We start from the raw sequence: 15,031 nt of genomic DNA, 5'->3' as shown, positions 1-15,031 counted from the left end.
TATTTCTAATGGATTTTTACATCTTTTAGGGGAAGTTCTCCATCATGTTTCTTTTTTGATAGCTTTTTTGGCCCTTCTTTTGCAGTTGACTATCAGAATAACTAGCTTAAAAAAAAGAAAAACTTTATAAGATATTGGGTTGAATTGCATTAAGTCTGTAGATTATTTGGGGAGAATTTTTTTAACCCCAAATGAGTATTATTAGGCAGCTATTAGGCATTAGTATTAGCTATTAGCTATTAGTATTAGGCAGCTATTGATCTACGGCAAACAACTACACATCTCAGGGCATGTGATACTGTGCACTCATTTGTACTTTGGTGTGGGTCATCTAGGGTCACTGACCCAGTCCAGATGTGTGGCTGGGACTCTGCTTCAAGTTTCAGATGCAGCTGGGAGGGCGTGTCACCTCACTGCAGTTTGGACTCTGGCCCACTCGAAGGGTGTTCTTCCCTGGGCTCCAGCCAAAGAACACCAGCTTCCCAGAGGAAGCCCTTCTTATGGTGATAGCAGAGTTGCAGAGGACAAGCAGAAATATGCGATGCCTCTGAAACAGGCTTGGCACACCGCCATTCCTATCCACATCCCATTGGCCAAGAAAAATGTCCAGGTTTGTAGTTGGGGGCAGTGAAGCACAAGCCAGCATTTGTAGGGGGAACTGCTCAGTTACATGGCAGAAAGCATGTAATCAGGGAGAGTGAAAAAGCTGGAGCTAATAATTCAACATAGCACACCGTGCATGATAAGAAACCTAGTGTGTTACCCCATTTATTCAGTTCCGTTTCTGAATACCCTTGATAGAGTTTTATAGGAATTTCTGTAGCTTTTGCATATTTCTTACTAAGTTTTGTTTTTGTTCCTATTATTAAAAGGATTTTTTAATAACATTTTCTAATTTATTTTTACCACATTGGATCTATTTTAATGTTGTGAATTCCATTAATAGAGTTTTTGATATTCAGCCCATCTTTACATTCCTGGAATTCTTGTAATAAATCTGTGTGGTCAGGGTGAATTATTCTTTTAATATACTGTTGAGTATGGTAGAGTGTATTCATATCTTTCGTAAACATATCAAAATTAAGATCCAGAGATTCTTTGGGGTTTAAATAATGAGATTGATAATTTTCGTAAAGGAGATGTCACTTTACTAATTAAAATTTCTTATTTAGACTGTGGAATAATCAGCAAACCAAGTTTTCAGGCCGTCAAATAAAAACACATAACATTAACTGAAATTTTTTTTTCAGGTTAATGCTGCAAGATAATCAAAATGTGGAAGCACTAAGAATGATGGCCCTTTACTATTTGTGTAGGGAGGGGGATATAGAGAAGGTAAGTTGTATTGTACTATTATATTTATGTTTCCTATACTAAATATATATTTAGTTACACACACACATGCACATACAAAAGAGCCTTGAAGTGCTGTTTTAGAATGTATGTCATGGTAGTTTTTAGTTGATTCCTAGAAATATACCTTAACAAAGAGGTGGGTTTGTTAAATCACCTAGTAAAGCAAAAATATCATATAGTTAAAATTACCCATGAAAACTTTTAAAATTATTAACTACAGCATGTGCTGTTTCTATGTAAAACTCATGTGCAGTAATATATATGATTAATGTAACAAGTGATACTGGGTATGGAAGAGAACATATACAAAATATAATTCATAGTACTTTTACAATTTTATGGAGTTTGCATAAGTTAAATGGGCTTAGGATGAAATCCCATTGGACCTTATAAGGCACGTGTTTTCTCTGCTAGTGAACACATTGACTGTATACTAGATTATGGAATGCCAAAATCCAGTCTGAAGTAAATAGTATTATAACAAGTAATAGATTTAGACTGGTATTTAGTCTGGTTAAATTGGATAATGTGATAGTACCTAGTAAATACTTCAGTAAATACTAGAAGAATCTTAGAGGAGCAACTCTTCAGTAAATTTTCCAGGCATTGAAATTATTTGTGTCAAGTATATGATTTTTCTGTTCTAGAAAATATTTTAAATATAAACCAGGCTATCTAGGTAATCCAAGGACTGATCTCATATTATAGTAATGTTTGTAAATGTGTTATCATTCATATCTCGTGTGTTATGAATTAATTATTGGAGAGGGAGCTTGGCATGTGTAGTTAATTGAATATTATGGGTATCTTTACCCACCCTTAGGAAACCCAAAGGTTTCCATTCAATAACAATTATTAAGGAAACACATTTTAAAATGCAGTTATTTATTTATAATTATTCAACTTTTTGTAAAATGGCCTTTTATCCTCTTGCAACATATAAGATTTCATTGGAAGAAGGGGACTTTATAAAAGCAAAGATCTTTTTAAATATTAATAATAATATTTATTAGTGTACATGTCATGTATTATGTTCTTTTATTCTTAGTTTATTTTTAAATAATACTGAATACTTTTTGTTTTAGGCTGCCACCAAGCTGGAAAACTTAGGAAATGCACTGGATGCCATGGAACCGCAGAATGCTCAACTTTTTTATAATATCACAATAGCCTTCAGCAGAACTGTAAGAGTGCCAACAGAGCTCTGTTATTTGTAGCTGGAAATATAAAATTAGTCACAAATGTTGAGGCACCAAAAAGCACATGACCTAGAGTGAAAATGTGATGTGTCTATAAATACGTGATACATTCTTAAGGTAGTTCAGAGGAGATACAGTTTCCAGCTATCAGAAGCCATCATGAAGGTATCATGGAGGAAGTGGCACCCGTGAATCCTTTAAGGATAGGGAAGTGCCTTCCAGACAAAGGAAATGGGAATCAGAGCGTAGGGTTTACGACTAGGGTTGTTCTTTGTTTTATGTTTTTAAAACTATTTTTTGAATGTTGTAAAGTGGGTAATAGACTATTTGGGTGGGGGAAGTGGTTGCTATCTTATTTTTTTATAATAACAAAGAAATGATTTTATTACAAGCACCCAGTAAAAAGGAGGTAATTGGGAATGGAATAGAAAAATACAGCAGAATTTTAAAATCACTACAAGAAATGAGAGGATTGAAAAGTTAACTAGAAAAAAGTAAATAAGGAAAGGAGACACAGAGTAAGTAAAATAATTATTAAAATAAAGTTGAAAGAAAATAATCAAGGATATTAATTGTTAAATGACATGAATAAACTGAATTCTCTTATTCAAAAACAAAGATTGTCGGATCATGTGAAATTTAGAGGAACTGTCCCTGACCCGCCTGCCCCACTATTATGGAAGTTTGAGTTAAGGGGGGGTATTTACCTTTTTTTATTTACCTACTGCCAGACACGTGGTTTTTATTACTTTACAACAAATCAAACAATTTAGTAAGTAACGACTCTTCAAAGTTGTTATGTTCAAAAAGTTTATACTTATTCTGACAGCATTGCCATTTCTTGAAATAATTTTGAAGGCTTTTTTTCAAGAAGAGTCTAAGGCGTGGTTCTCACTGGTGGTATACTTGTCTTTAGGGGTAAAGCAGATCCTTGTCCTAGTTTTTGATTCAATAAAAATATATATATTCAATAAAATATATATATATGTCTCTCTATATTACTCTAGATATACACACATGTATATATACACACACACACATAAATATATATAAAACCTTAAAGTAATGATTTTCTTTTCTGATCATGAGACAGTTTGAAAAAAGAGCTCTGAAGATTTTGCTTGTGCAGCATCATTAGAAGCAGTAAACTTTTCAAGATAGCTGTTTTTTAAAAGCATTACTCATACGGTTGTTTAAGTTCTGTTAGGATATGAACTCTTGCTGCACTGTCTAGATAGTAAATAGAGCAGTTTCATTTTTCTTTATGAAATAATTTTATTTTTTTCCTACATTCTGAATCTGTGAAATAAAAATTATTTATATGTACATTTAGAAAAAGTGAATTCTTCCGAGTGGAAGTGTTTTAATCTAACTTAAATTGTTTTTTTCTTTTTAGTGTGGACGTAGTCAACTGATTCTTCAAAAAACCCAAACATTACTAGAGAGAGCTTTTAGTTTAACTCCTCAGCAATCAGAATTTGCTACAGAACTTGGATACCAAATGATTTTACAGGGGAAAGTTAAAGAGGCATTGAAGTGGTATAAGACTGCCATGACACTAGATGAAACCAGTGTCTCTGCACTAATTGGTATGACAACCATATCTATGAGTGTTCCTCATACAGATGCGAGTAATGATTGCTTTTCATACCTGCCATTAAAAAAGAAAAGACATATTTTATGGTTTTCTAAAATTAAACTGTTCTCCACTGTCTATAACAGAAAAAAAAATCATGTACCTTTAAGAATAAAATTTTTACTTCTTAAATACTATCTTAAGAGAATAGATTTTTATGAGATAATTCACATAAATTATGAATTCCATAGTAACTGATTTTCTGTGGGTACAAAGCTACCCATTTTCTTTCACTCTTTTTCTTCTTTCTGTCTTTGTTTTTAAATCTAAAACTTTGATGTATTATGGCAAAAAAAACCCTTGTTTAATTAATATTGTTTGTGTTAGCTTGAAGTGTACGTGCCTGAAATGATGTGGAATTTTGCCATTTTTGTCTATTTTTTTTTTTTTTTTTTTTTTTTAGGATTTATCCAATGTCAATTAATAGAAGGGCAACTACAGGATGCAGATCAGCAGTTAGAATTCCTTAGTGAAATTCAGCAGTCTATTGGAAAATCGGCGGTATAGTATTTTATTTTATCAGATGGTAGATCCTAGCTACTATTTATAAAATATGAAATTTTAAATGTCTTAATATTTAGTAATGGTTTTAGAGGACTAATGTACACTAATTTTAATATGTAATTACATTTATTAATTTACCTCCGTGCATAATTAGACTTAAGATTCGAAAAATCCATCCAAGCTAATATTTAAGTTTGAACAAATACTGTACATAAATAGCACTTCATATACTTTTGAAATCTAAGTAGAAATAAATGGCTTTATAGCTGCATGGAGTAATTTATGAAAACTACCTATTTTCCAGGAATTAACCTATTTACATGCAGTTCTCGCTATGAAGAAAAATAAACGACAAGAAGAAGTTATTAATTTGTTAAATGATGTCCTAGACACTCATTTTTCACACTTAGAAGATTTACCTCTTGGCATACAGTATTTTGAGAAGTTAAATCCTGATTTCTTGCTAGAAATTATTACAGAATATCTGAATTTCTGTCCATTGCAGGTAAGTAATTCTGGGACTTATTTTCAAGGATGCATTTACATGGTGTTTTATGAAAGTTGCTAATAAATTATGTTCTACATGTTAGACTATAATCAGCATCTTAAAATGGAAGTATTTGTATCTATATTAGGTGAAATAATTTTTAATGAAACTATTTACAGTAATGACTACTATCGACTAATAAATGTGTTGGTTTACAAACATTCATTTGTAATTCATAAAATCTTAAATTTAAACAAACTATTAGAGGTCATTTAATTCAGACACCCACCTTGTATTTGAATCTACTCCACAACATCCTCATTACGTGCCCATCCCATCTCTGGATGCACTCAGAGATGCAGTTCTTATTGTATAACTGTGATTATTAGACTGTATTTCCTATGTTAAGTCAGACTTCTCTTTATATTAAAAAATTCACTCGTTTATCGGTCCTCCTTCTGCTCTGGAGTGACACGGAGCAAGTCCAGTTACTTAGTCTTGGCAAGGACCATTCCTCATTCATAAAACACACCTTCAGATTTTGGAAATTAGTTTTCATGTTCCTCTAAACAATTCCAGGTTTCCAACCATTTCTTTTTTTCATGACATAGTTTGAGAACGCTGGTTGTAAGCCTGAGGATATTTTTCATTTTATCAGTGCCTCATTAAACTCACTCTTCCAAATATGGATTTGGACTGCAAAACTTAGATTAGATTCTTTGCTCCCTAATTCTGGATGTCTATCTAGCTTCCTTTTTTGTGAATCACATTACATTATCGACCCCTATTGAATTAACTGTTAACTAAAGTCCTTAGATTTGTTATTCACTGTAACTTTGGACCCAAGTGTAGGACTCTACATTTATCCCTGTGAAATTTTCTCTCTCCAGATTTATCCCGTAATTCCAGATTATGTTGTCCTTTTGGATCCTGATTGTCATCTGCCTATCTAGCTCTGAGTAGAACTAAGAATGGAGCCCTCTGTTGTATTGCCAGGGAGTTCATTCCAAGTTAATGTGGATCCATTAGTCAACACTCTCATTACAGACAGTAAGCAGATGACTTGACTTTATTATACTCAACTCACAACTCAACACAGGGATATCGTGACGGGCACTAGCAAATAATTTCATTCCTAAAAGCATAGTTTTTAGCCTTCTCTCTGATTTACAGCTTCAGTAACTGTAAATGAACTTCAGTAACTGTTCATGACCTTCCCTTAGGGAACTCATGCTGCCTTTCATTGATCATCATGTCCTTTTCCAGACTTTCATAACCTATTTTTTTTAACTAATCCGTCTGGAATCACACCTGGGATTGATCTCAGTCTCAGTCATGATCTGTTTTCAGTTGCTAATGAGTTGGAAAGCATTTTTCAGTACTCATGCAGTATTTAGATTTCATTCAACAAGTGCTTGTACCAGTGAGTTGCTCAGAGCTGGGGAAATAGTTTGTAAAAACAAACTACAACCCTTGCCTTCTTGAAACATGAGTACTAGCAGGAGGAGACATAATATAATTAAGTCAATCATGTAGTATGTTAGAATATCACAGAAGAAAATAACAGGGCAGTGGGGGTAGTAATTTTAGATAAGGTGGTCTGGGTAGGCCTCATTAAGATGGTAAAATTTGAACAAAAACTTGAAGGTCGTGGGAATATGGTATAGAGTGTTTCAGGCAAAGGGAGCCGTTGTGCAGGTGGCCCAAAGGGACACAGAGATGAGTGTGCCCAGGACAGAGTGAGGAGTTGGGGAGTAGTCACCGCGAGGTCTCAGCATAGAGACCAGTGTGGTAACTTCTCTGGCTTCAGTTCTGAGTACAGTGGGGAGCCACCAGAAGGCTTCCAGCATGATCCAGTTCAGCATTTTAAAAGGAGTCTTCTGGCAGCTGTGCCGAGAGTAAACTGTACAAGGAGTAAGAAATAACGTGTTAAATGGTAGTTGGGTCCCTAGTCCACAGACATCCTATTTTTCCATAATATAACCTTTATCAGCATGATAGAATCTGATTAGCATTTAAAATGCTGTTTTCGTGGGGAAATATCAGAAAGGCAGACTTGTCTCTCCAGCTCCGTTTCTACTTTGGCCCTTTTATATATATACTTTCTAAAATCAAACATATTATCTTAGAGGTTGTCCATATAAGTCCTGGTTTTTTTCTATGATTCTCTGTGAAATTACAGTAAAAAACAATGTTGTTTTCAATGAGTAATTCTTAGCAATTGGCAGAGAACATTATCCGAACTTCACCCTTTTACCTATGCTTTCATTATTTTCAGTTACACTGAAGAAATAAATGTTTTAAGAATATACTCTGTGCCCATTACTGTGTGAAGAAGTTTTAAAAGTCTGATCTTTGAGACACATAAAGACCCTTAGCCCTATAAAAGAGGCAAAACTAAATATGAAACTACTATAGAACTGTATAAGACAAAGAATGCTGAATTATTACATAGATTATAAGCGCTATAGAAATTTCAAGAAGTTGAAGTATTCTAGGCACCAATAGTTTTATACTCTGAAAATCCTTTTGAGGACACATTTTTTTTGGTGCCTCCACATAGTGAGAAGATACCACACTTTCTTGTTAGTAACAATGGCTCTTCGTAGGAGTGACTGTCAGTAAGAGGCGGTGCTCCAGTTAAGAATCTGTGTATGTGGAGTGTAAGATTGGGGGGCTGGGAGGATCATCCTTCAGATAAAGGAAGGAGCGTTAGTAAGGCAAAGCAGGGAGAACGAACATTTGATATTTAAACTCTAATATCACATTTCTAAGTTGTGAGTGAATAACCACTGGATAAAGATGGGTTGAATAGACAGCCATTAAAAGAATAAAAAAGTGGTCTAGGACTGCTTTAGATATCGTATTCACTATTAATAAAAAGAGAACAAAAATTTGAGGGCCTACAACATGCCAGGCGGAAAAGTGGGGAATATGAAGGTATGAGACATTTGGTGTAGTATACGTGAGTGTTCAACCTTTGGATTTTTACTAGAATGATGAAATCTGAATTCTCTAAAAACTGACCTTACAGTATTCTAGGGGGTGGTGCAAGTTACTGAATTGAGTAAATCACAAGGCAGGTTTAGAGTTGGAACTCACATTGCCTTGACTCTCAATTCCAGCAAGAAACTCTACCTCTCGTTATCATTCCTTTGAACAGATATGTTTTCTTGATAAAGTTTTTAAACAGATATGCTCATTTCATATGTTATCAAATTAGTAACTGTATAATAATTTCACAGTTATTTTGCTGAGCAAAAGCTATCATTTATATAGTCTGTTCATAGATCCCAGGGAGATAAATTAGTATTAGTCCAGTCATAGTAAAGATTTTGGGCAATAAATAGAATAAGACAAATTTTAGAAAAATATGTGATTTTTGCTCTTCACATTACAATTAATATGTGTTTATTTTTAGCTAAATACTATTATAAACCTATAAAAAATGATCTGCTGATTTGTTTAGCCTGCAAGTCCTGGGCAACCTCTTTCTCCACTTCTCAGACGTTGTACCTCAATCCTGGAGACTATAGTAAGAACTGTTCCTGGTCTTCTGCAAGCTGTCTTCCTAATAGCAAAAGTGAAATATTTGTCAGGTAAGGTATACATTAAAATCTTAAAATAACCTTTATATTCTGATGTTGATAAGAACTTGTATAAACAAACTAAGCATTCCTCGTATGAATAGTCACGTAAAATAGTCACATAGAATAGTCTTCATAGAATAGTCACATAAAATGCACATTTTACGTGTGCACAGATGAGTAATTTTTATCCAAAATAAAACTGCATAACTTTCTTTACTATTTAATTCTTTAAAAAAATTACTATAAACTTCTGTGGTTCAAGTGAATTTCTGGGAAAATACAGTTCTACCACTTAGAAAAAGTCCATCAGATGGTACTAGGTCCTGGCAGTATAATTTATAGTCTTTAATCTCTCCTTTGAACAGATTATAATTTATAATTGTTGACTCATTGGCATGACCAAATGTGATGTTCACCAGGTTTCAGGCCCTTAAGAAATTCATTGATTAATTCCTATTTAGTTTCTGTGATTGGTTATACATAGCTTTAAAAAAATATCCTCAGTTATAACCTTAGATTTTTAGGACACAAATATATGTATGACAATATATATAAAAATAGACCATCATATGGTACTTATGTATGTATCTTTGCTGGCTGAATGCTATGCAAAGTAAGTTAAGTTTGTAGAGTCCTATAGGACAGAAACCAACTTCAAGGTGTTCATTATCGTTAACAGTTAATCTTGTACATAATGGAACGAGTGAAGAGTTTGACCTTACTAATTTTTTGGATTTCAGTTTTAACTGTTTTTTGGGTTTTTTAAAAATAAATTTATTTATTTATTTATTTTTGGCCGAGTTGGGTCTTCGCTGCTGCGCGCAGGCTTTCTCTAGTTGCAGCGAGCGGGGGCTACTCTTCGTTGCAATGCACAGGCTTCTCATTGCGGAGGCTTCTCTTGTTGCGGAGCACGGGCTCTAGGCCCGCGGGCTTCAGTAGTTGTGGCGCACAGGCTTAGTTGCTCCGCGGCATGTGGGATCTTCCCACACCAGGGCTCGAACCCGTGTCCCCTGCATTGGCAGGCAGATTCTTAACCACTGTGCCACCATGGAAGTCCCTTTAACTGTTTTAAAAAGAGAACCAAATGATCACAAAAGCTTGTTTCACCTCTAAAATACTCTAGTTGTAAGAAGTGACTCTCTAATACCTTCTTCTGATTGAGTTCTATTGAGCCACATCATATTTCTACTTTCTTCCCAGTTAGAACCGGTATCACCTACTAGGTGATCAAACTGGGACTTTGAGTTCTGTGATTAATTTAGTAAACACTCATTATTTATTTTGAATTTTGATATAAATCAGTTTCAATATAGTAATAGTTAATTGCCAAAGTCTTAGGAAGGAAAGTCTTGTATATTAACCCCACTTTTAAAAAGAGCAGCCTGAAATCATGTGAAACAGTGGTGGCACGTGTCTAAATAGCAATATTCTTGCTGAATTGCCAACTACAGTGACCTCTGGTACCAACTACCTGGAGTTGGACTAAACTTCACAGGTTAAGGGCACAGTTCTCCATCATACTGCCCTCATTTTAGATAGCAGCCACAAGTTCAGGGGTTCCCAGGGCCTCCTGCACTTCTGACTAGCTTGCTCCTAATTTAAGGGTTCTTATGATTCCCTTCAGGTTCGATAATTCACTAGAAAGACTCACAGAACTCAGGAAAGCACTATATCTAGGATTAGAGTGTTATGATAGCAAACTGAAATTTGAAAGTCATCCGAACCAGCAAAAGGAAGAGATGCAGAGGGTGAGGTCTGGGAGGGTCCCAGCTGTGAAGCTTCCATTGTCCTCTCCCTGTGGAGTCAGGACACATCAACTTTCCGACACATCAATGTATGACGACACCTGTGGAACATTAGCAACCAAGAGAGCTCACCCAAGGTTCGGTATCCAGAGTTTTATTAGGGTTTTATTACATAGACATGGACTGAACCTTTGGCCATGTGATTGAAGTCAGTCTCCAGCTCCCCTCTCCCTAGGTTAGGCTGGTATAGGTGGCTCAAAGCCCTACCCTTCTATTCACAGGGTTGATCTTTCTGGCAAGGCCAGCCACCATCCTGAGCCACATCATTAGCATAAGCTCTCAGGGCCCACCATGAATAACAAAGATTCTCCTATTGCTTGGGAAATTCCAAGATTTAGAGACTGTCTCCTGGGAACTGTCTCCCTGTCTCCCTGGGATAAATGCCAGCCAAATTCTTTATTACATAGGACCTGACAAAGGCAGAACTGCAGGACAGAAATTTCTTCCATTTTTCTCTCAAGAGAAATTGGGCTGCTCTTAGATAAGAATGTGATATTGATGTGATCTTTGTTTTTATGGCCTGTTTTTTCCCAACAGTGATGACCCGTTTCTCCATTTTGAAATACTTCGTGGCCTCCTGAAGCTAACTGGACATATTCTTCCTCCTTATCTTTAGAAGAAACAAAAAAGATTATGATTTCAGTTATTCATACAGTCCTCATTTTTTTTCCAGTCTCTTATTTGCAAACCCTAATTCTTTTTTTTTTTTTTTGTTGGCCAATGGAAAATTCCTTTAAAACTTTATTAAATAGCCCAACTTACTGAATAATATAATCAGTTTTATTACTAAAGATTTTATCAGGAAAACTAATGTACATATATTCTGTGCTGTGGAATCACTGTACCTCAGCTTTATCAGCTCCCAACTTTTAGATGAGAAGAGAAGTTGTAGTTATCATAACACTCATAGAAAAGATTTATTTGTAGGATAAAGAAGAAGAGGCGAAAGTAGAAATGCTAATGTAGAAAGGGAAAAAGAAGTGTCAAAGTTATTGTCTCTTCTAATACAAAAATCTATCTCTTCAGAGTTAACATCTCAGACTCAAATCTCATTGACTGGGCCATGCACCCTGTTCCGTTTCTGATTTTCCAGTACATCAATCTCTTCAACTCTAGTTCTTAGTAACAGTAATGATGTCATGTGCTTTGGGAAAGATTAGTGAGAAAATATACATAAAGCACTTATACAAGAGGCCTGTATACAGTGTTTTTCTCTTACTGTTATTATTATTTCTTCATGAGGAAAAATAATGAACAATTTGCCAACTTTCTGTTCCCAAAGAAAGAAGAAATATTACCCTTAAGCTTCTCACAATACTCTTTCTACAACCCTGGCACAAATTACTATGTTTGTATTCCTTGGTGCTAGGAACCTGAAGATTTTTTTCTTTTATAAATTTAAAATCCCAGAACATATTTAACAGTGGAAAATAATTTTTTTTAAATGTGGCTGTGTTCATCATTTGCACAGACGAAAGACAGATCTCTATTTTTTCTAGACCGTTTTAATTTTAATGTCTTTCTCTATGTAATACTGATGCTAATGATCACAAATATTCTAGTTCACTGACTACAATTCTTCTCTTCCACAAGTCTCCAAGAATCAGAGGTCAGTATAAATAAATACGTGACCTAGATATTTCTTATTATCATCTCTTAGAAGATTTTTTTTACAGTAACCTAAAAATAAATGAGAAAAAAAATTACAAAATGAAAATCAATACTCTCCAAAATGTACATGAATATTATTATTATTTTTTTTTTTTAGATATTGTTTTATTTATTATTTATTCTTATCATTTTGCTTCATGTCTGATTATTTCTTCTAATGGAAAATGCTCTATTAAGCATTGTTTTTTATGAAATCAACTTGATCATTTATTCATTAGTTGTTAGATAGAATCATAAATATTTTATTTCCTTCCTTCAACTGACTTCGGGTTCTGTTTGTTCTTCTTTTTCTAGTTTCTTTATGTACAAAATTATGTTGTTTATTTGAGATTTTTCTTGTTTCTTGAGGTAGGCCTATATTACTATAAACTACCCTCTTAGTACCACTTTTGCTACATCCTATAGATTTTGGTATGTCATACTTTCATTTTCACTTGTCTTCAGGTTTTTTTAATTTCTCCTTTGATTTCTTCATTGACTCAATAGTTGTTCAGTAGCATGTTGTTTAGTCTGCACACATTTGTGATTTTTCCAGCTTTCTTCTTGTAGTTGATTTCTAATTTTATACCGTTGTGTTGGAAAAGATGCTTGCTATGATTTCAATCTTCTTAAATTTATAGACTTGTTTTGTGTTTCAACATATGGTCTATGATTGAGGATGTTCCACGTGCCCTTGAGAAGAATGTGTATTCTGCTCATTTGAATGGAATATTCTGTACATATCTATCAAATCCATCGGTTCAATGTTTCATTTAAGGCCATTGTTTCCTGGTTCACTTTCTGTCTGGGTGATTTATCTACTGATGTAAGTGGGGTATTAAAGTCCCCTACTGTTACTGTGTTGCTGTCAATTTCTCCCTTTGTGTCTGGTAATGATCACTTTATATATTTTAGTGCTCTTATTTTAGGTGCATATATAATCATTGTTATGTCCTCTTGATGAATTGTCCCTTTATCATTATACAGTGTCCATCTTTTTCTCTTGTTACCCCTTTTGGCTTGAAGTCTATTTTGTCTGATATGAGTATAACTACATCTGCTTTCTTTTGGCTGCCATTTGCTTGGAGTATCATCTTCCATCCCTTCACTTTGAGCCTGTGTTTGTCTTTAGAGCTAAGATGAGTCTCCTGGAAGCAGCATATAGTTGGGGCTTGTTTTTTAATCTGTTCAGCCACTCTGGGTCTTTTGATTAGTGAATTCAATCCATTTACATTTAGGGTGATTATTGATAAATAAAGACTTAGTACTGCCTTTTATCTTTTTTTTTCTTGTTGCTCTGTATCTCCATTGTTTCTTTTTCTGTTTTTCTGTCTGCCCTTTTAGTTTGGTGGTTTTCTATGATGTTTTCCTCAGTTTTCTCTCTCTCTTTTTTTTTTTTGTTTCATGTCTCTGCTCTAAAATAATGTTTTGTAGTCACCAACAAAAAAGATTATGATTTCAGTTATTCATACAGTCCTCATTTTTTTTCCAGTCTCTTATTTGCAAACCCTAATTCTTTTCTATGTACTCTCTCCACTTAGTAATAAGCTCTTTTTTCAAGTTATCTCCTTAATCCTCCTCCTTCCTAAAAGAATATGGGGGTAGTAATTTGCATGCAAATTTATTATGCTTAATCTCCCCTTCTTTTTTTGTCTGCACAGTTCTGAGTGTTGGATTGCATCACAGTGAAAAAGAATCTAATGTTTATTATGCTTGATGGTTAACTGAGAAATTTAGACACTGTATTTAATAAGTTATTGTGCTACCCCAGCTAAATTATTGTTCATTAATCCTCTGTCTCTAAGAAAGTGTTTTCTGTTTAAATGGATTTCTGTTAGAAGAAAGTTGAGCGTTTGGGAACTGAAGGCCTGACTGTTAGCCTTACTTTGTCTGTTAAGGTGTCAGGTAAGTTTACAGAGAGTAATTGAACGGATACCTTAGCAGAGTTACATGGGGAGCTGGCCTAGCTACACCTACTTAAGGCCAGTTTATGAGATGGCTAAATGCAAATCAGTGTGGGTGACATCATGAAACTTCTAGCACCTAGAGTCTGTGCTGTTGTTTCTCTGAAGAGCCTCTTCTACCTTATCTGTCAGCCCAAGGTAGATTCCAATATTCTGTTCACTTTCATCTTGATCATTTCCTTCTATTTTAAGATTCCCGGATGTACTTACTAACCTATAATGGAATATAATCTGCAAAAATGCTGAATCATTATGCTGGACACCTGAAACTAACGCAGTATTGTAAACCAACTACAATAAAAGAAAAAGACTTCCAGATGTCCAATACCTGTGGTTCCAAAACATTTGATATTTCAGTTAGTATTTAAAGGCATTTTAAATCTGTAACTCACATTTCTAAACCCCTGGAATATATCCTTATTCCTTTTTTGGTTATTTTTTGTACAGTAGTAAAATTTCTAGCCTAGATGTGGCACTATAACATTCTGTTTAAATTTCTATGTCTTAACATAACTTATTTTAATGAAATTGTAAATTAAAAACTTTTTTTTGACAGGGAAAATACAGGTACATTTAAAGGGCTCTCAGTAACAGTGGTGATGGATTCAGATTTTTTCACATACTTTTCCTGATTTGCTCCTTATGACCAAGGGATGGCCTGGCTTTAGGTGTATTCTTTCATGCGTATTAAAAAGAAACTGACTAGTGCAGGTAGAGGTTAAGCTAAGGCCTTACGAACAGAGAACTTTCAAGTTCAAACACCAGAACTATCCATAGACTAAATACTTTTCTCCGTGTTCTCTCAGGTTTCCTCTTGATCATTTTGTATTATAATAGTGC

General features: G+C 34.5%; 1 protein-coding gene across 5 annotated transcripts in view; it reads left to right on the top strand.

Annotated features, from left to right (window-relative positions):
• The window catches only part of TTC21B (tetratricopeptide repeat domain 21B), an 87,726-nt gene that overhangs the window by 16,046 nt on the left and 56,649 nt on the right, over window positions 1–15,031 (top strand). For 4 of the 5 annotated variants that reach the window (XM_061201131.1, XM_061201123.1, XM_061201116.1 and 1 more), the window contains exons 7-12: window positions 1,251–1,335; window positions 2,442–2,540; window positions 3,952–4,144; window positions 4,595–4,692; window positions 5,000–5,200; window positions 8,652–8,781. In XM_061201131.1, coding sequence (XP_061057114.1) covers window positions 1,251–1,335; window positions 2,442–2,540; window positions 3,952–4,144; window positions 4,595–4,692; window positions 5,000–5,200; window positions 8,652–8,781 — 806 coding nt within the window. Of the gene's footprint in view, window positions 1–412; window positions 611–1,250; window positions 1,336–2,441; window positions 2,541–3,951; window positions 4,145–4,594; window positions 4,693–4,999; window positions 5,201–8,651; window positions 8,782–15,031 lie in introns of those variants that run through there. The other variant, XM_061201145.1, reaches the window with a different exon arrangement.

Source organism: Eubalaena glacialis, chromosome 1, assembly GCF_028564815.1.
Source record: "Eubalaena glacialis isolate mEubGla1 chromosome 1, mEubGla1.1.hap2.+ XY, whole genome shotgun sequence".
In the NCBI taxonomy this organism is placed as follows: Eukaryota; Metazoa; Chordata; class Mammalia; order Artiodactyla; family Balaenidae; genus Eubalaena; species Eubalaena glacialis.
The sequence above is the reverse complement of the archived record's forward strand: the minus strand, read 5'-3'. Positions and strand labels throughout refer to the sequence as shown.